This window comes from Arachis stenosperma, chromosome 6 (assembly GCF_014773155.1).
Source record: "Arachis stenosperma cultivar V10309 chromosome 6, arast.V10309.gnm1.PFL2, whole genome shotgun sequence".
In the NCBI taxonomy this organism is placed as follows: domain Eukaryota; kingdom Viridiplantae; phylum Streptophyta; class Magnoliopsida; order Fabales; family Fabaceae; genus Arachis; species Arachis stenosperma.
This window is the reverse complement of record NC_080382.1, coordinates 385315-412842: the sequence shown is the minus strand read 5'-3', so window position 1 is coordinate 412842 and position 27528 is coordinate 385315. Positions and strand designations below refer to the sequence as shown.

The 27528-nt window shown below is 35.8% G+C and overlaps 6 protein-coding genes across 7 annotated transcripts; 5 read left to right on the top strand and 1 right to left on the bottom strand.

Moving 5' to 3' along the window:
* The first annotated feature begins 578 nt into the window (after positions 1-578).
* LOC130936554 (two-component response regulator 24-like) lies at positions 579-1036 on the top strand. The gene is made up of 2 exons (XM_057866642.1): positions 579-779; positions 860-1036. The coding sequence occupies exons 1-2, from the start codon at positions 579-581 to the stop codon at positions 1034-1036; spliced, it is 378 nt and encodes a 125-aa protein (XP_057722625.1).
* Positions 1037-6850: 5814 nt separating this feature from the next.
* LOC130932923 (uncharacterized) lies at positions 6851-8676 on the top strand. The gene has a single exon (XM_057862385.1). It carries the CDS (start codon positions 7997-7999, stop codon positions 8558-8560), a length of 564 nt encoding a protein of 187 aa, XP_057718368.1. The 5' UTR covers positions 6851-7996; the 3' UTR covers positions 8561-8676.
* Positions 8677-13659: 4983 nt separating this feature from the next.
* LOC130933442 (uncharacterized) lies at positions 13660-17319 on the top strand. 2 transcript variants are annotated; one of them, XM_057863057.1, is made up of 4 exons: positions 13660-13991; positions 15085-15768; positions 15922-16159; positions 16287-17319. In XM_057863057.1, exons 2-4 carry the CDS (start codon positions 15142-15144, stop codon positions 17216-17218), a joined length of 1797 nt encoding a protein of 598 aa, XP_057719040.1. In that variant the 5' UTR covers positions 13660-13991; positions 15085-15141; the 3' UTR covers positions 17219-17319. The 2 variants fall into 2 exon arrangements, with proteins under 2 accessions (XP_057719040.1, XP_057719039.1); XM_057863056.1 differs by having other exon boundaries at positions 16275-17319.
* Positions 17320-17408: 89 nt separating this feature from the next.
* Positions 17409-20947, bottom strand: LOC130933443 (26S proteasome regulatory subunit 4 homolog A-like). Its single transcript, XM_057863058.1, has 6 exons — positions 20341-20947; positions 19585-19830; positions 19190-19359; positions 18375-18591; positions 18117-18257; positions 17409-17716 (listed from the first exon to the last, which is right to left on the bottom strand). The coding sequence occupies exons 1-6, from the start codon at positions 20923-20925 to the stop codon at positions 17633-17635; spliced, it is 1443 nt and encodes a 480-aa protein (XP_057719041.1). The 5' UTR covers positions 20926-20947; the 3' UTR covers positions 17409-17632.
* Positions 20948-23431: 2484 nt separating this feature from the next.
* LOC130936534 (uncharacterized) lies at positions 23432-24468 on the top strand. Its single transcript, XM_057866619.1, has 3 exons — positions 23432-23830; positions 23866-24084; positions 24157-24468. Exons 1-3 carry the CDS (start codon positions 23432-23434, stop codon positions 24466-24468), a joined length of 930 nt encoding a protein of 309 aa, XP_057722602.1.
* Positions 24469-24602: 134 nt separating this feature from the next.
* Positions 24603-25897, top strand: LOC130936528 (uncharacterized). Its single transcript, XM_057866614.1, has 4 exons — positions 24603-24658; positions 24741-25292; positions 25438-25516; positions 25610-25897. The coding sequence occupies exons 1-4, from the start codon at positions 24603-24605 to the stop codon at positions 25895-25897; spliced, it is 975 nt and encodes a 324-aa protein (XP_057722597.1).
* Positions 25898-27528: the final 1631 nt, after the last annotated feature.

Genomic DNA, 27528 nt, shown 5'->3' with positions numbered 1-27528 from the left:
TAAAGCAATAGCCATGGGAATCGAAAATAGTATTTACTCTTTTATTTTGCTTAATTTTACTTTAGTTGTTAAAGAAAACGAAAGCGAAATATTAATAAAATGACCCAAAAATATACTTTGCAATATATTGTCCCATGCTTTGCAAAAAAAAAAAAAAATGCCCTAAAAGTTTATTTAAGATTAGAATCAACCCATTTTGGAAAAACTAATTACACTTTGTTAGATATGAGATTTTGAACAAAATCTTTTTTTTTTTTTTCCTTTTTATTAGGATCCATTGCAAATAATAGATATCTACTTAGTATATGATCCATACGTATTGTCTATTGGATTTGGAGATAGAACTATCAAATCCAAATTAAAGTTAGTGTCATGTGTACACTCTCAAACAATATCTTGAATATCACTAACATAGTATATATATTACGTACCAATTATGTGTCTTTGTTTCTTTTTTTTATGTCTAGTCTATTATTAAAAATAAAAACAATAAAGGTGATTTGATAGGGAGAAGAAGTAGTAGCTAGTAGTGATTTGAAGATCCCAGTTGCAATTATTTGCAAGCTAAGGTAGTGATCATGGATTCTCATAAACTAACGGCGCTTGTTGTTGATGATGATAGGATGGTTCGAATTATCCATGGAAAGATGTTGAACAGTGTTGGGGTGAAAAATCAAGTTGTGCAAAATGGTCAAGAAGCCATTAATGTTCATCTCTCTGGTCAAACCTTTGACCTAATTCTAATTGACCTGGATATGCCTATCATGAATGGCATCGAGGTAATTATTTATTTACATTTAATTAATTATTTAATTTGTGTTTTTTAATAATGAGATTATTTTGATTGATATATTATTAGGCAATAAAAGAACTTCGATCAATGGGAATTTGTAGCACCATTGCTGGTGTTTCAGCACGGTCAATGGAATCACATATTCAAGAATTTATGGAAGCAGGATTAGATGAATACTTAGAGAAGCCTCTTAATATTTCTAAGCTTACTTCATTCATTCACAAATTCTATGTTACAAATTAAACTCTATTTTAGTTATATAGTTGCATTGTTGGATAATTCATGAAATTGAGGATGTGCTATTCACTAAGCTATATTGTTAGTTGGTTCTTATTGTTTTCTTTTTTAATTGTTTGGGCTTTGCATTATTTAGGTCTTATATATTTCTCTTTTTATTTTTATATATTCTCATGAAGATTTTGGAGTTTAGGTGTTTCAAGTTTCTGTGAATTGGTGTATTATGTATTATAAAAATATTTATAAGAGAATAAAAATTAATCTAAAATTATTTTATTTTGTATTTATTATTTTCAGTTGTAATAAATATAGTATAAGAAAAATTTTAAATATACCGAGAATATTGGTGTTCCAATTGTTTTAACCGTTGATTTCAATTAATATATATTATATATATTTTTATAATTCAGATCAACGGTTAAAACAACTGAAATATCAGTATTCTCGATATACTTAAAACTCTTTTTATAGTATAATATTATATGTAATAAATATAAAATTATAAATATTAAATTAAATAAAATAATTTTTAATTATTATCTTTCTAGCACGTATGTAATATATACTAGGCATAAATGTTTTGGTAAAAATGTGATAATATATAAAGGAAAGAAGCGAAAGAGAAATTTGATGTTATTTTGAATAAAATGGACTTTTTTCTCTTAAGAATGAGGTAGAGTGATATCCAATCTTTTAAATAAATAATTAAAAAATAACTTGTTTTAAATTGTAAAAAAAAAAGAACATTTTAGACAAATTTATGCCAAATCAGGTTATACGAATCGTGCACAGATCTTTACTATTTTCTGGTTATACGAATGTTGATTTTGATGTTCAGGAGTTTACATATATATAGAAATAAATATTTTGTTTTGGATCTGGTTCTTTATATTTGAGATATACTAACTATTTAAGTATTTATTGAAAATAAAAATTCTATCTATAATAAGATTTTCGTATGCCACTATTATAAAATTTCCAAAAACAATAGAAACATTTCACTGGGGAGGGAATATATATACCTTTGACGATTTTATCTCTTTTTTTTTAATTATAAATTCAAAATTTAGAAATAAAAGAAAAGGATATGTTCATGCATAATTATTATTAATAGAATGATGATGCAGATATGTTCATGCATGAGTTTTTATATGGGGCCACCAGTTTTATTAGATCAGTACAATATCATTACTTTATCAACCAAAATAAAAGGATGATATAGTAATGTTGCTCATTTTAACACGGTTTAGGGAATTATGGATTGAAAATCTTGGAGTACATTGTTTTGGTAGAATAAGGCAATCAACAATTTTAAGAGAATTCAGGACGTGGATGCTGCATAACCACGCGCAAATTTAACATTACTTTAATTACTTTTTCATTCTACTTTAAAGATGATTTTATATGTCTATAATAGTGTGACAGGTAAACATCTTTACTTGAGTATCCGCTTCGGATTAAATTACCAAAAAAATAAACTGATCCAAGTGAACAAAAATGGGCCAACCCACATAAAATCCAGTTGAGTAAAAATACACAAACGCCCAAGCAAGGCATAGTGGGGCGAATTCCAAATACTAAAACTGAAAAGCTTCACCCTGTCCAAAAAAAAAAAAACTTCAATAGTGGACCAAAATAAATGGTAGTCATATTTTAATAGCATGACATCTGAAGACCCTAAATAAACCTTGACCAAAAAAAAAAAAAAGAAAGACCCTAAATAAACAAATAAATATGACATTTGAATTGTTCTTTCAGTCCTTTGTGTTTGCTAGATGAACTTTTAATATGACAAGCGTAGGAATTCTTGATCTATTTATTCTCTATTTAGCCCTACCTTTAAAAATTTTGAATCCAAATGGATGATCACACTAATTCCATATTATTAATTAGGCAACTAAAATAATTAATTTGGATTGATTTAATAATTATTTTATTAATTAATCTGTTTAAGTATGTTTTGGAGATTCAAATTTTACTTTATGTATATAGTAATTGATTGACCAATAACAAACCTTTAAATAAAATTTAGATCTGCAGTGGATTAATCCTTATTCTAGCATATTAGAAGATATTATGAAACACTAAAAAAAAAGAAATAAACAACTAAAAAATATTATATAATATTTTTTTATTATAATTAAAATATTTTTTAAATTAAACATTTTTTATTTTTTTCCTTTCTATATCTCCTACTTTACTGTCTCTTATTCGTTTTTATATATTGTATTTTATCAATCAAACAATTAAAATATGTTACAAATTATTTTATAATTATAATGATACAAATTATTTTTTCTACGATTAAAGAGTTTTTTTTTTCTCTATTATATTTTACTAAATAAAATTTGTTCTTTTTATATTCACATAAAAAGAATATATATATATATATATATATATATATAGTCGGTTGGACTAATCAAACTGAGAAATGGTGACTAATTCATTTCAGTTCACATGTAAAATTGCTAATTTTAGAAATCTGTATTGAAACAAAAATTCGATTGAGAACCGTTCAGTAGAACCAAACTGAGACCCGATCAATTTTTTTAAACCATACGAAACAACAGCGTTTTGAAATATAAAAAAAAAATTGCAAGCAAACAAATTCTAACATCAACAATGACAGTTAGAGAGTGAAGTTTCAAAAATAAATTTTAACAATGGCAATAATGACAGTGCATATGGGTGGTTTGGAGAGTGAAGTAAAGAGGGAGAAAGTTGGAATAAAAACTCACGGCAAAACTCTTACTTTGTAAGAGGCAATTGGTGGTTCATATGGCTATTGTTTGTTATGTCTAGTCTAGTTAGTTTAGTTCTTGGCTTGTGACAAACGAGTAGATCAAATTGTTCATAGAAAGAACAGATGTCTTTTTTGTTTTGAGCCTTTTTGTAGGTTAGTTGTCTTTGAATTTTGTTATTTTGACAAATTTTTAAGGCCAATTTTTGGATATTGGAGATTAATTGGCCATAACTTAAAAAATCGTATGGAATAATACTGTCCGAAATTAGGCTATGAATTTTGTCTCACATTTTATCTCCTAAAAATTTTGAAAGTCTGGCTAAACCATAAACCCTAAACGCTAGACAAGCTCCCGAAATTCAAGAGATTAAACAAGATGAAATTGGAAGAATTGAAATCTTTTTTTTCATAGAAAAAATTCATTTTCTCTAAGGTTAGAAGCGGATTCTACATACAGATCAGACTTGGCCTCAGTCAGACGATCCTTTTCAATCTCTTCTCAATTTTCTTTTAAAAATTCACATATTAGAACCATCCATTTTAAAATTAATCTTATAAAAATACAAATTAATTCCAACATTTTTAGACCAATTTACCATAAAGAAGAGAATATAGACGAACAGTCTATTCAATATCCAACATATCCTTCTTTAAATGATGATATCCATGTCAATTGAAGAACTCATTATTGATAAAGAAGCCTTACGTAAAAATATTAACTCTGCAAAAAAAAAAAAAACTCCAAAAAAAATGAGTTTTACAGACTTATAAAGCACCACAAGTATTAGAATTTAGAGGAAAGTTTTATAATTTTTTCCAACAAGTTAAAATGCATATTGGTTTCATGCATATAGCATCAAACGTTACATAGATTATCCTTTTAAATATGACAAGAGTATATCTCGTTTTATAAATGTCATATCAATTTGAAAAAGGATGGAGATTTAGTTAAATCTGAATTTTTTCAACAGAAAAATTCATCCTCATAAATACCTTAGACGCGAAACATAACCCTGTTATGGCTTCACATTTCAAAACAAAAAATTTGGACAAAACCGTTGAGTCTAAAGACATAAAAAATATTATGAAAACAGGTCAACTATACAAACAAATATCTTCAAACATTAAGGTAAAAATTTAGTTCTCGAAATTTTAGAATATAAGAAGCCTCAACATCAAAACTTCTAGAAAAACCTTTATTTAAACTTTTAAAATTAGCCACGAAGCCAGACAAATATCACGGTAAATTTTAGAAGATTAAAATTAACGGTAATTGTATAGATTTTTGGAGTGTTTGAGAATGCTCTAGATAATTTCGAAACGTTTTAGGATGTCCTAGAAGGTCTTGGAATAATCTAGAAGGTTCTAGATGACTCTAAAAAGTCATAAATTATTCTAGAAGAGTGTGGATGTATATAAAAGTATGAAGAGTAGTATGAAATACTCTAGAAGTATTTAGAAAATTGTGGTAGAATAGATATTTGTAATGAAAGTTTTAGATGATTAATCTGGACTGTGATTAGATTTAATCTTAACCATCCATTAAAGAGGTGGATGGTTATAAATAGGAGGTGAGAGTTAGAGTGTGAGTCATGTGTGAGTCATTTGTAACAAACACTTTATTACTCAAGGTGTTCTTTCCACCAAAGCTTCCTTTCTCTTATATTCTCTTGTGTTCTTAGCTTTCTTGTTAAATATTGAGGGTTAGGCTGACTTAGTCTTAACTCAAGAGGTTGAGTAAGTTCGAATACCGACACGATAGCGTTGGAGTGTGTCCAAAAATCATAAACATCGAAAGTGTTACAAAAAAATTAATCATCTTCTCAGCTAAATAACTATCCTTAAAACTTCTCAAACCATAAAATCATCCACAAGAGTCAATGGACAATCAGCAAAAACAGCTATTAATATCATTTATGAAGAGTCACAAGATTCCAAAAAAAGTCTAGATTCACCTAGAATCAATTCCATTATGACAACTTTCATTATAAAATGGAAAGATCTTACAAAACCTTTTTCCTAATCTTACATTACTGCATCTGATCTAGCTCTCGAAGATAGAAAACTAGACTTCAATAGTTTTAATGCCAACAACATTTATAAATGAAACATAGACGGTAAAATTAAGTATAATATTATACATATATTATAACATATGACCATAATTTGTACAACGTATCAAACTGCCCATAAAAATTTCGAAAAAGCAATTGTAAATTTTATTGTTTTCGGTCAGGACAACTCAATAGATGGTGGGATAATTATCTCATAGAAGATAAAAAAATTTCAATTCTTTCAGCTATCAAAACAAATGATGACGGTGATCCCATCTTTAATAACAACGGAGAAATTATCTCTGATGCAGTCAGCATTTTAATTTTTACCATAACAAATAATTTCATTGGCAATCCATCCTTATAGAAAGACAGATGTGTTGAGCTATTATCCAATCTTAAATATAAAACCTTATTTGATTTTAGATGGTGTAAAGATATTAACAAGAGTTTATAAAAAAAAAAAAGTCTATTTAAAAAGAGTGCTTAACAAGAGTGTATATATAAAATATTAGAAGATCATCAAAATTTATTAGTTTTTATCATTAATTAACTATCAATATTTAAAAGTATGGGATAAAATGTATTGTTAAATTATTAAATTAAAGAAATTAGATTAAAAAAATTGAATTGATAGTTAAATAATGACTAAAAATAATAAATTCTGATCTTCTCTAATATTTCTCTATCTATATATAAAAGAAGGAAAAGAGAATATGTAAATACGAATACCTGAACACTTGAGTGAAAATTTATTAAAAATATTTTCTTAGATTTGATTATAAAATTAAATTGCTTCGCGAACATATTGCTATTTAATTGGTTTTATTTGACTCTGCCGTTCACTCGTTTGTGCATTTTCTCTGCTGAAAATTCCAGGAAATGAACTCTAATAAATTACTCGGAGGACCGTTTCAAACTTTGCTTCGTTTTCTTCAAACGCGTCATGATCTTCATGTAAATTAAACCCGACAGAAGCAAAAGAAGTCGAACACATTGTTATATATGCAAGTCAACCTAGTTAAGTTCTGTCTAATATTCTATATAAAACCAACATTGATCAAAGTTAACAACAAACCAAGTATCTAAATTAACATTAACATCCACATCAATTATTCCTTTAATGGAGACAGAAGAGTTAACTATTAATAATACAAGGCAGGCATTCTATCAAGCATCATTGAATAACAACAATGGTGGCTTAAGAACCTTAATAAACACCTTCAATCTGAGCAGAGTTTCATTTTCATTCTCTCCATTCGGAGAAACCCCATTACACATAGCAGCTGTGCTTGGAAATCTGGAGTTATGTGAGATTCTTCTAAGCAAGGAACCAAGTTTAGCCACGGACGTTGTCCTCTTCATCTTGCTTCAGCTGAAGGACACACTAAGATAGTGAAAGCTCTGGTTATGGAGAATTCGGACACGTGCTTGATCCAAGACAAAGATGGTAACCTTCCTCTTCACTTGGCTGCGTCATTGAAGAGTTGATAAGATTGAAGCCATGCTCTGTTTGGAAGATGGTTGATGTGTTAGGTGTAATCACCTTGAGGCCTTGAAATTCATAGTGGAATCAGTGCATGGAGCCAAACAGCTCCTATATGCCATTGATAAAGATGGTAACACACTTCTGCATTTAGCAGTGAGTCTTCGCCAAGTTAAGGTACTATAGTGATGCATACACCAAACCAAAGCTTTCATTTAATCATGTATTGTTGTTGTATTAGTAATTAAATCATGCTTTTCTTGGTTTATATTAACTTAAATCAATTTTCGAAAATTGTTTTGACAAATTTTAATTACTAAAACAATTCCTACGTCAAATGTTAGTATACTGAATGAACTTATTTGAAAATTTTAAAAGTTTTTTTGTATTTTTTAAATGAATGTAGGGTTAGTCAAGTAGTAATCAGAACTTTTTGTTTAACTTGTTTGCAGATCATAAGATACTTACTTTTGCTAGCCGAGATAAGAACAGCAGCAAAAGCTATGAACAGGAAGGGTCTAACAGCTTTGGAAGTATTGGATCATTGTCCAAGAGATTTCATAAGCCTCACAATTGAACACATTTTAATTGAATCCAGAATTCAAAGGCTAAGAGACATACCAATTTTTATTCCACAACAACCACCAAGAGCAAGAAGAATCACATGAACAACTAAGCAGTAAATGGAAAAAATGGGAGAATTTCTACACAAAATATCTACAATACCAAGGAAATTGGATAGAAGAGACACGTGGCACACTCATGGTGGTGGCAACTGTGATAGCAACAATGACATTCCAGGAGGGGTATGGCAAGAAAATACAAGAAATGGAGGGCATAGCTGCAAATCCTATGGTGTGTGTGAAGCAGGAACTGCAGTTGTAGGGTATGTTTGGTCAGAGGACTATGTGAGATTCATGTTCTTCAACACTATATCTTTCTTTGCATCACTTTGTGTGGTGCTCATTCTCATTAGTGGGTTCCCACTTAAGAACAAGGTCGTCATGTGGGTTTTGACCATTGACATGACCATTGCCGTAAGCTTCATGCTTTTGACATATCTGTGGGCATTGGGTTTGGTGGCACCTGATCAACTTTATTATAGATTTTATAAAATTGGATTTCTTCTTGGGGGTTCTTGGTGTATCATACTCTTAGGTATTGCTTTGATTCAAACAGCTCGCTTACTCTTTTGGATTAAGAAGAGGAACATAATTAGGGCATCTAGATCTGCAATGGGATGTTAACCAACAATTAATGCCAAATTTTGTCAAGGTTCCCTTATGTATTACATACTTATGACGTTTTAGCAACTCAAGTAATTATTATTAAATATAGGGTAAATTAAATTAGTCCTCTACGTTTGAACGTAATTTTGTTTTGATTCTTAAGATTTAAATGAAATTTTTTTTTAATTTAAATAAAATATTTTACACCTTAAAGATCAAAATAGAATTATGTCTAAATATAGGAGACTAATTTAAACTTTACCTTTAAAGATTTATGCTAATTTGTTATTCCCTTTTATTCGGACATTTTTGCTTAGCAATCCAATTTGAAATCATAATATAGTTTTAAGTTATCGAAAAGGTTTTTAAAATACTAAAAGTGTAATCTTAATAAATTGATAGTGTAAAAAAATAATACAATTATTGACTATTCATGTCATACAAATAAAAGTTTTAGTGGAGTCTCATACAAAAATGATTAAAACGTTTTTAAATAAAAACGTTTGATTTCCAACATTGAATATATTATTATGTATTAAATTTTTAACACATAATATAAATTAAAGATGTTGTTGTTAAAAAGTATTATTATATTCTTGAAATTGTTACTTTAGTTTGGATATCAATTTTTTAATTTGGTTAAAATTTAAATTTTTAACAAAAAATTTATTAGAGAGTTGTTTTATTTTTTTATTTTTTTATAAATTTTATAATATTATTTTTTATTATAATTCAAATACAGATAAAAGAATAGTTAAATTATAATATAATATTTTCATAATTTTTTTAAAAAAATTTTTAATGTCAACAAAATTGTCTATCGTAATATCTCTTCTCAAATTATGAAAAACAAAAAAAATATAACAATCCTAGCTTAATTTTTAAATTGAAAACAATTTTGGAACAAAAATAACTAAAATACAATATATCACAAAAATAAAAACGAGTTTTGTAATAGAAAACAAAAATAGAGCCATTTATATTTTAAGAAATAAATTAAGTCACATAATTTAGAGTATATATATTGGAAGTGCAAAATAAAATAAATAAAATGAAAATAAAAATAAAAGAAGTATATTTAAAATTATAAATTTTTTATTTTCGTATATACTTCTAATATTTTATATTATTTAATTAAAAAAAGTTCATATTTAACTCATTCTTCCTTTCGAAAATCCACAAATTTGACGGTATAAATTTGGTAAATTTCTTTAGTTTACATTGTCAATGAGATACATGCAAGCTTATTTGATTTACACTATAAACAAGATACATGTTAAATTAAAGCATTTACAGTGTAAACGAGATATATTAAGACAAATTTTTAACTGTTATAAAAGGATATGCAACTCTTGACGAGACTGATCACCCCGGAAAGCCAACAAAATTGTAAACACTACACTAAGCAGCTACGAAAATAAAGGCCACAATCCGAATATTTAAAGAGCCACAAGTCGGCTTGGCAAAGCCAAATATCAAACGTCGAGTAAAATGGTAAATAGTTTACACAAGCTACCAAAAAGTTCAAAACAACACTTTACAAGGCTAGCACAGCCCAAAAAAGTACAACTAATTACACATTACTTTTCTGGGATGTCAACAATCTGACCATCCCGGATAGTCTTAAAAGCTCCAATGGCGGAGGTGTCGAACTCGGGAGAAAGCAACTTGACCTGGGCCTTAATCGCTTCCTCGGTCCCGAAAATCACCTCGCGAGCATTTCTCACAGTCTCCTTATTCTTCTTCTTCAAACCAGCAACCTGCCCCTTCAGCCCCGCGACCTCAGTCTTGGCATCCGTTGCCGACTTGACGGCCTCCTCCAGCTTGGCCTCCAGGGCAGCAACCTTGGCCTCTACTGCAACAATTTCACCGCGAGTAGAGTTGAGCTGACTCTCCAATGTCATCTCTCGATTGGTAAGTCGGGCCACCGTCTCGTCGGAAGTTGTTAACTTCTCCTCCAAGGTGGCTAATCTCTCCTTCAAGGATCCCACCTCAGCTCTCAAGCTTTCGACCTCTCGCAAGGACTGACGGTACTTCCCGTCCAGTACCCCAGCTTGGGTTAGGATGGGTTCTGCCCTCCTTGCGATGGTCACAGATCTCAACATGCACCGGTAGATCCACCTAACCTGGGCACCAAGATCCCCCTCATGGAAGAACTCATCGGTGTCCGGCATGAGCTGCGAGTCGATGAAACCCCCGGCATCGAAATTCTTTTTCATAACGGTAAGCCACCCCTCAGGGCTGGAGGTCGACTTCCGCTTACGGGGGTTCTCGACTCGACTATCACCACGTCGGGACCTTCCCCGGTAGGCTCTACCTCCGGAGGGACCACGCTGCTACTAGGAGTGGCCGTTGCGTTGGGGCTGGTAGGTCCCGGAGGGGGAGGTGGAGTTGATTGCACTTCAGCAGTAGGGGAGGACGGGGGGTCGACAGTATGGGTGGCGGAGCTGTCCTCACTATGCCTGGGAAGAAACTGGGCCATTAAATCTTCAAGTTCGATCTTCTCGGCGGCCATGGACACTGCAGTAACAACACACAACAACGCGTTAGTAAAAAAAGGGAGAAAGCGAGGGGGCAACACTAAACTAGCCAATCACTCACCTACATAGCTTCTATCCATCTCTTGGTCACCCATCAAAAGATGTAGGTTGACATTATTTTTATTAAAAATAGCCAACAAGAAGTCGGCCACATTCTTGTCCTCCTTGGTCATCCCTTTGTATGTCACCTTAGTAAAGGTATTGGACCCAGCCCCGAAACTCCAGTAGGTCGGGATACGGCGCTCCCCCTCATGAGTCAGCCAAAATGGGTGTTGGTTTTCAGTAGGCCGTACTTTGAAGAACTTGTCTTTGAAACCGTGAAACGAATCTTCGAACACCCCGAAGATTCGCCTACCTTGAGCAGCCCAGAAGGACATGAAACCCTTTTTATGCCTCCCCTCTTTGGAAAGATTTGTCAAAACGAAGAACCACAAAAACACTTCTACGGAGGCCGACAACTCCAAATACTCACAGACCATTTCAAAGCATCGGATGATGGCCTAACTATTTGGGTGCAGCTGTGACGGCGCCACGTCGCACCGATTTAGAAGTGCCATTTGGAAGGGGGAGAAGGGGATGCGAACCCGCAGGACGGTAAACATTGCCTTATACATCCAAATTCAGTCGGCAATTCGAGGGGTGTTCAAGTTAAGAGACATATCCGTTCGTGGTCTGCGGGAACGAACACTTCGTAGCGTTCCTCCTCGGGACCTCCCTCGCATAATTAGTCGGCTTGGTGGAATTCCGTGAGCTCCTCTAAAGTTATTTGAGAGAGTGTATCCTTCACGTCTGAGGTGACCCAGGCGTATCGGTCAACACGGGGCCTCGGAAGGGGAAGTTGCGCCATACCTATAGTGGGGGCACCACTCAAAGTCAGACTAATAGGTTGGGAAGCCGGAAAAACCGGAACTAACACTATATACCACAGTAAGCCTATCTACAGTTAAACAAAGGCTAAAAACCAGAAATGTAAATGGTAACCCCCTCTAAAGCCTAACTAACAGCGGCGTGATTCAAACAAAACGCATGCATAGCCTAAAAGCTACAAAAACGCAAGGAGATGGCAACAGTAAAACAACAATAGCAGTAACAACAGCAATCATTCATTAAAAACGGAGATGCTTACCAGGAAGGAAGTTGTCAAGTGATTTCAGAAACTTCTGAGGAATCAGAGGCAGACCAATGCAGTAGAATCCAGAAAGCTCGAAGGAAAAATGAGAAAAAGCAGCACAGGAGTGATTCAGGAATGAGGAAAGGGAACGTGAAAATAGGAAAGAAAAACTAGAAACAAAGGAATAACTGTCACGGAGAAGCGCGAAGATCAGGAGTAAAGTGGACTTTTCACCAAGGTTTTCAAATCAATCATAATGAAATTTATTGTCAAGCGCGGAGAACGAGGCGACAAGTGACGCCCCCGAAGCGGAAGAACCTCACCCGCGCGTAGGAGACACACCCTTGTCACGAGCAGCCGACTCGGCGAGGCCCCAACCAGGGAGAAAGTAGGATGAAACGCGCCAACAACGGCGCATGCAGCTATAGCTGACGCATTGGGGGCACTGTTTTGGTCCGGCCCAGTTAGCCCTGTGCTCGGGTTCGCCGACCCGACAGATTGGGGAGATCCGAGCCAGAAAGCGACCCAGGCATTGTCACCCTTTCCACCTGGCACCTGACAGCTGGGGAAGGAAGCTTCCCATAAGGTGGGTCTTCCAGTGTGGGACCCACCCTAGTACAGACTATATAGGGGGAGGGCTTACCCCTCCCCAGAGGTATGACACCTATCCCTTACTTTTTCTGCCACCTTGTACAGATTCTGACTTGAGCGTCAGAGTCTTTTTTGCAGGTGGCTCCCCCCACGTCACACCGACCAGTCGATAAGATCCTCGAGCCCTCCTCCTCTCTCCACCACACTAGTCCGTGAGATTCAGTCACCCGTAAACGATCTGGATCTAGATCCCCCGTCAATCTAGAGTACCTAACACCTCCGACCTGTTCAGGAACCGAGCAACCGAACAATTTACAAATGTTTTTTTTTTTTTGGTTTTTTATCAACACCATTAGAGCAATGGTTGGTGCAAATTAAAGGAGAATGCTTCCATTTAGCTTGAGTTCTTTTTTAGTTGTAAATTATTTGGACCTACAAATTATTCACACACATCACAAATATATTTAGACTTTCAATCCAAACCTAAATATTTGTCATCATAAAAATATTATTAATTTTTTAAACTCAACAATAACTAACTGACCAAAAATAATAAATTTGATCACCCTCTAACATTTCTCCTAAGAAATTCATATATTACTCCGAGGACCGTTTCAAACCTTGCTTCGTTTTTCTTCAAACGCGTGAGTGGGGTTTTTTCTTAAATGAAAAAAAAAAAACAATAATTCCAAAAAGTGTTTCATTTTTTTTTTTTTTGAAGTATTCTCTTTTTTATTATTTAAAAGAATAAAAACCGTGAGTGGCTGGTCCTCAGATTTGTGATTATATATAATCAATACTGATGAAAGTTAACAACAGACCAACTATCTAAATTGATATTAACATCAACATTAATTAATTCCTTTAATGGAGACAGAAGAATTAAATATTAATGCAAGGAAGGCATTCTATCAAGCATCACTGAATAACAATAATGGTGGCTTAAGCACCTTACACACTGAAACATGCTATTTTGACGACCATTTTCATTTTCATTTTCATTCTTTGTTCGGGGAAATCCCATCATTACACACAGCCGCTGTGCTTGGAAATCTGGAGTTATGTTGACTCAGAACAAGGACGTTATCCTCTTCATCTTGCTTCAGCTGAAGAACACACTAAGTTAGTGATGAAAGCTCTGGTTATGGTATTGATAAAGATGGTAACACTTCTGCATTAGCAGTGAGACTTCTTCAAATAAATCAAGGTACTATAATGATGCACACACAAATTCTTCAATTATTTTTATTCACATAAGTTATCTGACAATTTAATATGGAAGCATAATCCAATTGGAAGATAGTATTAATTTGTGGGCTGTTTGGTAATGATATTGATTAGTGTCAATGTAGGGTTAGCAACTAAATAGTAATCCAAGAAATGGTGGCATATAGATGGGTCATTAGATCCCGTGCCACCTTGAACAAAAATCAATCTTATTCGAAATCCGAAAATCCATCCTACTCAAAACCCATCTTAATTAAGTCGGATAATTATTCGACCCGACTAAGTAGGAGTGCCATAAGTATCTACGATACAAATTGTATTGTCATTCCTATTTATATATTTCATACCTATCATCTCTTGATCGAATTAGGGATATGACCAAACAATTATTTCTAAGAATTTATGTCTAATTTGTTGTTCCCTTCCATTTGGGTCGATTTGGTTACCAAGCCAATTTAAAATTATAACATAGTTTCAAAATATTGAAAGGTTCTTAAAATATTAAAATTTTATTTTTAAGATTTAATAATTTGTTAGTTTCTATAGTTTTATTAAATTTTTAATTAGATTTTTATATTTTTTTATTAGGTTCCTATATAAAAAACGTTAAAATTAATAGAATATTTCTATCAAAATACATACGGTCAAAGATCTAGTTAGGTTTTTAATTATGAATACCTTTAAATTTGCGAAGAAATATCCAGTTAACTCTAATATTTTTTACACTAAAAAAGACTTAATTATAAAACTAAAATCAGTGTAGAAATCTAATTGAAAGTGAAAAAAAAATAGAAATCTAATTGAAAATTTAGTAAAACTATAAATACCAACAAAGTAATTAAACCTATTTTTTAATATAGAAATTCATAATTAGGTGTAATACACTATTTAATGTATTAAAATTAAGTTCAAATAATAACTAGCTAGAAAATGTAATTTGCCTTATATTTATATAGTTGCCGATATGGTTCTTGTAACACAAATAAACAAAGCTTAAATTATAATAACACTTGGATCTTGTTACTATCGTTCTGTTCGATGATTTCACTGATTGATTATATACACTGTTTCAGGACACTAAAAGTAACTACATTGATGATCACATTGCACCCAACATTATTACAAAAAGAATGGAGGTTTTGAAAGCAGATTCAAATCTACAAGACAATGCAATGAGAGAACTTTATGAAGCATCAATAAAAGGATGTGTAATGACCTTAAAAGCACTGATCCAAAGGGACCCTCTCATTCTCTTTAGGGTTTCACTATATCCCTTTCATGAAACCCCATTACACATAGCCTCATTGCTTGGACACCAAGATTTCTGCAAGATCCTTCTAGAAAACAACCCTGCTTTCGCCGTCGAGGTGAACTCAGAAGGACGGTGCCCTCTTCATCTTGCTTCCGCTAAAGGGCATGTGGAGGTTGTGAAGATTTTGTTGCAGATAAACCAAGAAGCTTGCATGGTTAGAGACAAAGATGACCTGATTCCTCTCCACTTCGCCGCGATGAGGGGACACGCGGCAGCAGTTGAGGAGCTGGTAAGGGCAAGGCCGGAGTCCGTTAAAGAGAGGATTGTGACCGATGATAGCTCCGTTCTGCATTTGTGTGTTCGGTTTAACCATCTTGAGGCCTTGAAATTCTTGGTTGAAACAATGAGACTTGAAGCTGCAGAAGACAACCACCAAATTTTGTGTGCCAAGGACAAAGACGGTAACACTGTTTTGCATTTAGCTGTGAAGAACAGGCAATTTAAGGTACTACTAACCAATAAGTTAATAATTACTCATTTGAAAGTTGATAATAGAGTATACGTTGTTACTTAATGGTAATAACACAATAATTTTGATGCCCTTTTATGTAGAAAATGAATGATTATCAATGTTAGTAAAATATGACAAGTTTTGCAGAGCATTGAATACTTGCTTTCGGTATCGGAAATGAGTCCAGCAATAAGTGCCTTGAATGAAGTTGGAAGTTTATCAGCTTTGGACATGGTGCACTCCTATGCCCTTAGAATTAACCAACTTTTAACCAGAGCAGGAGTACTCTTTGAAAGCTCTTCCAATACGCTTGTTGTACAAGAGTCAGAACCCTCATCAACAGACATTGATAATGCACACTCATCCTCATCAGAAGGAAGCATAGGTAGTATTCAGAAAAAATGACTCTGACGTTCTGATAAAGTTAAGAAAATACCCTAAAGTTATTTATGTGTGGCTCTTTCTAGAAATTAACAATAGTATATCTAAATCTCTAATAGATACTCCTGCAGAACAACCACAGATGTTGGCAAGCATGGATCTTCAACCACAACCACACCTGCCACTGCGATCAAGCACAGGACAACCTTCAGAGTCATCACAACCTCAAGAAAGCAACCTCGTTCCAGCACAATCAGCAGATACTCGTGTGGAACAACCTCTGCCCTTGTCAAGCATGGCGCCTCAACAGCAACCACCACAACTGCCACAGCAAAACAACATTCGTCGATCACAATCAGCACCATCCTCGGTAAGTAACAATAATCATCCTTCACCGCCACCACCTCCCTCGTCAACAGAAATAACACCACAAGAAGATAAGAACAGCAGATGGAGTAGCAGGGTTGAGCATTTCTGCAAAAAATACCTGATAAGCCAAATCAACTGGATGGACAGCAGTCAACTCATGGTAGCAACAACCGTCATCGCAACCATAACATTCCAATCAGTTCTAAGCCCACCAGGAGGAGTATGGTCAGCGGACACACACGATGGCGGCTACCAATGCAACAGATATGGTTACTGCGAAGCCGGAACGGTGGTTCTAGGTTATGCTCAATCACCAGATTATATTAAATTCATCTTCTTCAACTCTGCTTCATTCTTTTCCTCTCTGTGTGCGCTCTTGTTAATCATAAGCGGGTTTCCACTTAACAATGTAGCTATGAAGTGGATAATGACATTCCTGATGGTGGCTTCTGCGTCCTGCATGCTGCTAACATACATGTGGGCCCTGGGAATGACCAGCCCTGATCATATTTATCATAGGCTTAGGAGTCTGGGGTATTTGTTGGTTGGTTTATGGGGTTTCTTGCTTTTTGTTATTGGCATCTTTCAGATAATAAGGTTCATTCTTTGGCTTAGATCAAGAAGGTCGTCCTCCACTCCCTCAACAACTACTACTCGGAATACTACAAATGCGCACTCACATAGTGGCATCTAATTAAGCTAGTTATTGTCAAAACATGCACATCTATTTTCTAATGTATTACAAGGCACTTCCCAGGTTCTTTCACTTTTTTTAGTTAATATTTATGTGCCAACCTAAAACATATCATTCTCATGCGACGAAGGTAATAAGCCTCTTTGGTGCTATCAGCGTCACTACAAAAATAAGCTATAGGGCAACGAGGTGAATTTAAGACTGCTCAAAGTACTTTCTGGATATTATAACAAGGATTATGAAAAATGCTCCCTCGTCTTTTAAATGATAAACGGAAACTATGTTGAATTGTAGTTCAGATCGTAATCCCTGAAAGCTCTAATTTAGGATACAAGCGAATAAACATCGTTCACACAACATAAAGAAGAACGACCATAACCAACGACAGAAATCAGAGAAATTGAGGAAGATATTTTACATATACAGTCCTTCTGGCACCCCTTCTTTCTTCTTGAACATCACTTTATCCTTTGCCTTCTTAAAGTCGGCATGTGTCACCTACAAAACCAGAAGAGAGAAGGGGGGGGGGGGGAGGTTTAAAAATTTAAATAAAAGCCTAAAATGATATAAAACAAAAGGAACATAGACAATAGCATCCAAATAATTCAACAAATTTCACACAAAATCATGTACACGTTACAACTGGAATGAAATGATCAATCATCTTGCACATAAACACAACTTTGGTACTTCAAAATACACCAAGGAAAACTTCCACCACATAGGTCGAAATCAATAATTTGCTAAATTCTAATTTGACCTTGTTTGTTTCCAAACAGGAGATATACAGGGTATGGAAATCGTAGAGGTCCGAACAGTAAGTACCATTCCCTAAAATTTTTATAGAATTGCATTGTTTTAGCCAATAACTGAAAACATAAAAGAATATGATTCGAACCTTCATTCGGCGCTCTCGTAGAGCAAGTAAGCCAGCTTCAGTGCATATTGCTTTTATATCAGCCCCTGAAAACTCATCCTTAGTCATAACAAATTCTTCTAAGTTCACATCATCAGCTAATGTCATCCTTGATGTGTGTATCTACATGAAAACCAGTATAAGAGCTTTTAGTCATGTGATTAAGCAAAATATGCCTATATATATATATATATATAGCATTTCGGTTGTTGCTATCACAAAATTAGTCATCATGCCTACCTGGAAAATGCGTCTCCTGGTTTTGATGTCAGGGAGGGGAAACTCTATCTTCCTGTCTATTCGACCAGGTCTCAACAGAGCTGGATCAAGGCTTTCAATTCTGTTGGTTGCAAGGATCACCTTTACATCTCCTCTTGAATCAAAACCATCTAACTGATTAAGAAGCTCCAACATAGTCCTTTGAATTTCGCGTTCTCCACCTGAGTGAGCATCATACCTGCAGAGTGTGTTAAAATATTAATATGCAACGGTAATGCAGGATAAGAGTCATAAGCAGGTCTCCACAATATACTCTTCCACCAGTTTATATCCTCCCCCCAATCTTCCCCAGAAAAGACACACAGATAAATTTTGACCAGTCATTGACTCCAAGAGTTAATGTAAAGCTTTTAATTGTACTTCAGTTTTGAATTGGATCAACAGTTTAACAATATCATATGCTTGAGAAGAACAGGACACTCAGTGCTATGTCAACTAACTTGTGCACAATGAGCGTGTTGGATTCAGTGTGTTGCAATTGCCCTAAAACAATATTTATAGAGTAGGCTTTTTAGTATCCTCAAAGGGAATGGCGTGCATTATTACATTGCTAACTTTTAATGACTTAACTATACCTTCTGTGTCTATGCGAGGATCATCCAAGGATGGCTGATCCATTTTCTATATTCTCTTATATTGTGTGTGTGTGTGTGTGTTAACAAGATGAAAATAATTCCAAGAAGATCCACCATGTAAACTCAACGCCCTAAAAAAAACAAAAAAAAAAGTTTGGGAGGGGGGGGGGGGGGGTTATAATGTTGGTGTGCAATCATTACCTCTTTGTACCAACTGCATCAATTTCATCAATGAAGACAATTGAAGGGGAGAGATCATCAGCTACCCGGAAAAGTTCCCTCACAAGTTTTGGACCATCTCCCAAGTATTTTTGTATTAATTCACTACCAACAACTCTTAAAAATGTTGCTGATGTTGAGTTTGCAACAGCCTGAAAGAAGAAGAGACTTCGTGTTAGAGCCAACAGCCTATGCATGGCACTTGTGTAGAAAGGAAGAAAGAAGAAAAAAAGAGAGGGGTGGGAAGAGTAGGGGAAAGGTAAGACAATAAGACATAGATTAGTTGGTATTCAACAAATGAAACTATTACTTTTTAACTGACTTATAGAGTTAATTCTATCTCAGTGACCCAATAAGAAACAAAGATAAATGGCCACCTTTGCAAGCAAGGTCTTTCCAGTTCCAGGTTCTCCATATAAAATGACCCCCTTAGGTGGTTTGATACCGATGTCTTCGTACAGTTCAGGATGTGTGAGAGGAAGCTCAACTGCTTCTTTAATTTCCTGTATCTGGGCATCTAAACCACCAATGTCAGCGTAGGATTCCAAAGGAGCTTTCTCAACCTTCATGACTGAGACCATTGGATCAACTTCATCTTGAAGAAGCCCAACAACAGATAGAACCTGATAAAATGGCAAACATGTTAGGATAAAAATTGTATCACCAGCATTTAACTATATCAACCATATAAGAAGCAAAGACTAATTCTAATTCATTTACACAAACAACCATCGTGCCAATGCCTACATTACTCCGAATCATTAATTTCCCCTGCTAGCTATTCAGAATTTATATCATCTTTGTTGGTGATTTAATCGAGTCGTGCTGATTAAAGATACTAGAAACTATACACATCTGTCCCTGTGGTATGAACTGTTACGAGGTAAAAAGACACTTAACAATTTTTTTAAAACTAATAATACCTCCCAAAATTGTGTAATTGTGCATTAATGATTCAACAAGCAGCATTTTCCATGAAAATATTAGTACTTTAAGTCTGGAAAGGTTTTATCATATCCACACAATTCAAACACCAAACCCTAATTTCTTCCATCACTCAATCAAACCTCGACAAATAAAGCACAAATCAACATCATATAAAAAGTAATAAACTAAGAGAAACAAAACCCTACCTTGTTATGCATCAAGATGGCGCAACCGGGTTCAAGCTGATCCTTATCGACAAAAGACAAGATTCCAACATAGTACTCAGGGCCAACCGATGACGAAACGATTGCATGATTCTCATCGATGAGCTCCTCCAAGTTTCCGACGGACATGGGCGAACCGCGAAGGTCATCGACTTTGGATCGGTCCTCTTCAGCCTTCTCCTCTTGCGGCTTCAGTCGCTCCTGGTTGGCCACGAACTCCTCCTCCATCAGAAGGTAGTCCTTAATCCTCTCCAGCTTCAGCAGCCTCAGCTTGCACTTCGAAACCGGCGTCACCGTCGGAAGCCGCGCCGCCGCCTCGGGCCCCTTCTGCTTCCGCTGTTTCCTGCCAACGCGAGCTGGCGGCGCCGCCGGCTCGAACTTCTTGTCCTTCTTGTCGCCGCTGTCTGGCTTCCTGTCCCCCGGCATGCCCTGCCGGTTGAGACCGCCCGGAGTTCCCTGACCCATGATCGGTAAGTTTTGGGGAAAAAGTGTAGAGAGAGAAAGTGTGAATGTGAAGATAGTGAGAGAAAGAAAGTGTTGCACTCCTCTTAGTTTTTTTTCGGTCATACACTCCTCAGTTTCAGCTCGTCTGTTTTTTTTTTTTTTTGGCCTAACTAAGTAAGTTTTATTTTTATCCTCCAATAAATATCGAATTTGGAAGAGACACTTAAAAAAGACTTTGTGGAGTTTTTAAGATAAGAATTTTTTTTTAGTTATTTTTTTAAAAAAATTTTATAAAAAATAAAAGTAATTTTATGTTTAAGTATCTCATGTAAAAAAATTTTTTTATTTATCAATTATGTTTGGGTATAATAATATAAAATATTTTTTTGTTATTTATTATATGAAAAACATCTTTTTTAAAAAAAAAGATCTTCTGAAAAAAATATAAATTATAGTTTTTCAAAAAAAATATTTTTTATTTTTCTAGTACTATTATTTTTACTACTAGAAATTTGCCAAATACGCTAAAAAATAAAAAAAAATCTTTAAAGTGCATAAAAATGTCTTTTCGATTGAACAAAATAAAAAAAATCTGAAAACATGAAGAAAGTAGTTCGAAAATACATTGATTAGGATTAAATTAAATTGCATTATATCTAAATAAAACAGTAAAATACCTTCAACAAAGGAGCTTTGAAATTGAAAACAAAAAATGCTTAAATGTAAAGTTAAGCAAAGAAAATGAAAGTTGCTTGAAAGGTAAATTTTCAAGAAAAGTAAAGGTTACAGAAAAACGTAAATGAAAAGGTAAAAACAATGAAAGGAACCCTACAGAAAAATGATTTGAAGCAGACTCATTAAGTCGCTAGTAGGGGTGTACATGGGCCAGGCCACACCGGGTTTGGCTTAACCCAGACCCGACCTGAAATATAGACCGGACCTGAATTTTAGACCCTAACCCGATCATAGACCTGATGAAACCTATGCACTTTCGAGCCGGGTGAAAATCGAGTTTTTAGCATGTAAAAATCACATAATCTCCAACCATTATTTCACAATTCACATAGTAAAATTCACTTAAAAAATATAACAAGAACCAACCCTTCTCTAAAATTAAAGTATAACCATAATCAATACTAATATTGTCTAATAACATCAAATATTTAAATCAATACAAATAACACAATATTATGCATTAGTCTAAAGTCTTATGCATTTTAAACATAAAACATTAACTTATAATCTTATAATGACTAATAACACAAAATATTAAGGTTTACAATATTTAAATTTCACATAAGAATAGCCATCATCCATCACTAATAACACAAAATATTAATTGTGTATGATGACCGGGCTACCGGACCGAGTTCGGGTGACCCGAGTTATGACTCGGACCTGACCCAAAATAATAACTACATCTATTTTTGAGACCCTTACCCAGCCATAGACCCGATAAAATTATACTAAATTAGTTCCTAAAGTAGTCGGGGCCGGGCCGGGCCGGGCTAGGCCATGTACACCCTTAGTCGCCAGGACGAATGTGAGTGTGCGTGAGTTTTTTCTGAAGTCAAGTTCAAAACCTGGTTCCTTCAACCTCCTACTTATTTATAAAAATTTTCGACCAATCACATTCAAACATAACACTCACGTGCATCAATCATTGAATAACTATTCCCGCTCCTTTTGCCTAACATAAGTAACCGCTTCAAAACTTGAGCTCTTCGATTAAGTACATCAACCAGCTCCTCGACTAAATACATCAACTGGATGTTGCTTCACATTCCTTGTCACAACCCTTCGAAATATAAACTTACTAAATTTCGAATATAGTTCCTCTTCAAAATTTAATATTTTCGATTAACAGGTGCAAAGATATTTATTAAGAAATTAAAAGTACTAATAGAATAATGCTACATATTTAAATCTTTTTGTGAATCAAATCCAATCAAATTAAACAATAAGACTTGAAATAATGTTAGTCATAACTGAATTTTATTTTAAATCCATTTAATTGAACTTAATTAATAAAAAGTCTTAAATGTGTAACGTTATTCGTACTTAATAATATAGGTAGTTAATTTTATAACTATATAACTCCTTTTTAGTTTGTCGTTTTGTGAATGATATCAAACTCTCTTTTACTCTGAATACTTTCTTAACACTCTCTGCTCGAATCACTACATTTTGAGTAATATTTTTCTTATATTTTTAAGGGTAAAATACAGATTTAAACCAAATGGAGCGAAAAATTACACAAATCAACCAAAAACAAAAACGTTATCTGGATCTCCCAAAAAATGTAAACTGAATGAGACCTACTACTAAATCGAATCACATTGACTCGAATTATGCATGCAAGGATGTCACTAGTAATTCGAATGAGTATATTTTGATTTACACATAGAACAGTCTTTATATAATTCGAATTTGGCTTATTCAAATTATCAAGCACCCACGTATATAAATATGATGTGAACATGAATTTCTCCCATTAGAGTGAAACACAATGGCTAGTGAGGAGAGTTTTTTAGTGTTTGTGCACTGTAGATGGTCGATTAAGAAAAAAACACGCTCTGATATTAAGTTTACTGATAAGGATCCCCTCAGTGTTTTTCTGAAATCTACAATGAGATTCGCTGAGTTCCAAAATTCTATAATCCAGAAACTGGGGTTGCAAGGCGTGAAACGGGTTAAGAAGTTATTTTATCGCATTCCGATTCCAGTTTTGCGAGATGATGTGAAATATGATTCGTTTGTTATAGGGAGTGACGATAATTTGGAGGTTCTATTCAATTGTCGTCGGCAGTTTCCCGAGGTCAGGACACCTAAGCTGTTGGCCAAGTTTGTAGATGTGGTCTCTAGCTCAGGTGGTTCGAACCGGAATCTCCAAGCTCTAGCAACGGTAGCTTGCTATAGTTCGAGGCCTGTTAGTGCCTCTTCATCCGTGCCTGTGATTGTACCTCAGGAAATGGTGGTTGCTTCCCTGTCCTTCGCAGCTGATCTCAACAGCAGTGGTGACAGAGAAGTTTGTATTATTGATACGGCCCGGTTTTATTACAGGGTGGGACACCGGATGGTATAGATGATGTATTGCCAGATGATGATGACGCTGATGATGTGGAGCCGGACATCATTGCTGATGATAGCGGTGATGACAAAGCAGCGAATAATCCAACTAGGGTTGGCGGAGCGTCCAGCTCAGGGACTCAACAGTACCATCTGTACTTTTTATATTTGGACTTAGATGTCATGAGACAGGAGGGGATTCCTGGAAAACCTGTTGGGTTTGGTGCCAAAGATACATAGGGTACCTGAGGTCTATCAGAGTTTCAGGTTGGTTAACGGTTTCAGGACAAAGAGGAGGTCGTGTTTAGCGTGAAGACCTATAGCATCCGACGTGGGGTACAGCACAAAGTGTTGGAGTCCGATTATCGCAAGTACTTTGGAAAGTGTAAGGAATTTGGCAATGGGTGCACATGTTTGATTAGGATCAGTCTCCGCCCGTGTAGAGGCATTTGGGAGGTAAAACGGTACAATGGACTTCATACTTTTCTGGCCACGTTGATCTCGAGCGATCACAGTAGTCTTGATTATCATGTGATCTCGGCCTTCATACTACCAATGGTTAGAGCTGATGCAGCCATGGGTTCAAGGCACTGCTGAATGCAACAGAGGCACATTTCAGGTTTAGACCGACTTATAGGAGGGTTTGGTTAAGCAGAAGGTCGTGGCACAGATTTATGGAGATTGATGATGAGTCATACAATGAGTTGCCGCGATAGGTCCTTGCTGTGCAGATGACGATGCTTGGTAGTGTTGCAATGTTGAGAACGAGTCCTGTGCGAGTGGATGGGTAGGTGGACCAGTCGCAAGCCTATTTTCACCGACTTTTTTGGACATTCCTAACGTATATTGAGGCATTCTGAAATTGCAAGCCATTTGTCAATATCAACGGGACCCACCTATACGGCAAATACGGGGGGAGTTGTGATTGCACAAGACAGGAACTCCAACATCCTATCTATTGCATTTGCACTTATGGAGGGTGAGGATGCTGAGTCATGGTCTTTTTTTCTATCCCACCTCCGCCAGCATATGACTCTACTGTCGGGTATTCTGATGATATCAGATCGGCACAATGGTATCAAGGCGACACTTGAAGCTTCCGACGGGGGTTGGCTACCACCTGCTGCATACCATGCATTCTGTATTCAATATATGGCGTCAAATTTTTCCCTGACTTTTAAGGGCAAGGATGCACGTAGGCTTCTGGTGAATGTCGCTAACAGGATTGATATTCTACAAACTGAAGATCCTGCCATGTGTGATTGGGCTAACAGAATTAAGTATGCGATGTGGACTCAGCATTGGAATAAAGGTAGGAAATTCGGACATATGATGACGAATATCTCCAAGTGTGTGAATTTGATACTGAAGGGAGTGAGGAACCTTTTTGTTTGTTCACTGGTGAAGTCCACGTACAGCAGGTTGGCCGAGCTATTTGTTTGCACAGAGAGAGAGAGAGGCAGAGGCTCAACTGAGAACCGGACAGTAATTTAGTCAACATCTAATGAAAGCTACAGAGGCTAATTTGAAGATGTCAAAGTGTTTCACAGTGACTTTGTATGACAGAGATAATTCTGAGTTTACTGTCGCCGAGACCATACCTACTGGGTCCTTCTCACTTGGTAGTTATAGAGTGTCACTCAGAGTACAGACATGTGATTGCGAATATTTTTAGGCACTTCATTATCCATGATGTCATGCCTTAGCATGTTATGCGTATTCACGGTTCACTTGGCAGCCCTATGTGCATAAGGTGTATCTCCTTAGTTCGGTGTTCAGTGTGATAGGATTCATCCCTACGGTCCTTGAGGATTTTTGGCCACCGTATGATGGACTCACATTCATACCGAATTCCTTCAAGAGGTGTGCGACTAAAGGGTGTCCCAGGACCACTAGGATTCGGACTACCATGGACGAGGCTGACTCGAGTAGGCCCATGAGATGTGGACTGTACAGACAGCCAGGACATACATGTAGGACGTGTCCACAGGGAGGTGTCACCACGGGTACCGGAGTTGATGTCTAGTCGTTAGTTTCATATTTGCATTAGTTTCATATTTTCACTTAAGTATGTTAACATTTCCACTAATCCAAAAACTCATGAGACGGGCCTGGGTCTGCCATGACATCAAACCGAAGGACATGATTTGCTCGGTTGTCCCAATGGAGGTGCCAAAATTGCAAGCTATATGGGAACCACCGATCACCATATCTGCCATCATTCGACATCAAAAATTCGATGCCGAGTGCGGCTCGTGGTTGAGGCTGTAATCCACCAAACTGCGGTAGCACCCGATCTACCTGATGCCACTCGATCACAGCAAAATAGATCAACATTGTCACGGACCTCCATAATGTCGTATGCCGAGGCTCCAATATCTCTGGATGCACCATCTGAACTACATCATGAGAGCTATACGGCATCCAAATGAACTGTGAATTGAAGTAGTTATCAAACGTCACCATTAAATATACATTGTTGCCAACATAAGAGACATTTAATCTATATAGAGTGGTTGAAATACTCACATCCCCAACCTGTAAGAGGTTTATATCCTGAGCCTCCAACTCGCAACTCGAGGTCCCTTCTCGCTCGTTGTAGGGTTGTGACCTAACCATCTGCAACCCAAACACAGGTTATCACTAAATGAAGTTAACACCAGATAATTGTGACAAACATAACGTTTGAATAGAATACTACCTCGAGGCCAAAGGCCAGCCGAATGTATCATATTCAACGGGTCTGAATCCAAGGAACCACCAGAAGATCTATGACTGAAGCAGCTGTAATGATCTGGCTAACTTCACAACATGTTTGTTCGCCACGCGGCACAGACACTAGTATAACCATGACAGAGCAACTGATCCCCAACTGAACCTGTCTATATCCTCAAGCCTGGCTACGTATGGCAGCCACCGAATGTGAATGCGAGTACCGGACTTGTCGCCAAATAGCTGAGTGCCCAACAGCATTATGATATAGAACCAGGCATACCTCCTAACAGTGGCCTCATCGGCACCATCAGAAAGATCTCTGAATGTGTCCTAAAACCAACTGCATCTCACCGCGAACTTGTCGATGCAATTCGCAGGAAACAAAACACCCAACAGCTCCTCGAACCACGTCCAAGCTGGGCGACCACTCTCGATGTATCGCTTAAAATTTGTCAGGCAACCACTAACATAATGTCCATCAATCAGCAGCCCTAACTAGTATGCAACATCCTGCAGTGTAATCGTACACTCCCCGAACGGCATATGAAACGTGTTCGTCTCCAAACGTCATCGCTTGACAAATGCACTAACCAGCGGCTCATCCAACCTAAACCAAGTCTCGTTCAACCTCGTAAGATGGTATAAACTGGCCATCTGCAAATACGAAATGATCCTCTCCTCCAAGCGCATACCCTGCTGCTGTCATATGCTCGTAATACATCAGTGGGGCTGCATAAAAAATGTAGCAGGTTATCTCTCAACTCAGAACATATTTATATAACACATCAACTAATGCATATCTTAATCTAAAGAATACAACTTGTACGCAACCAAATAATGCTACACATTAAAATGCAAAATAACATCACATATATACATCAAACTAAGACCTAATAAAAAATATTTTCTTAAAAATAGCTTAACGTTAACATAAAAATTTAC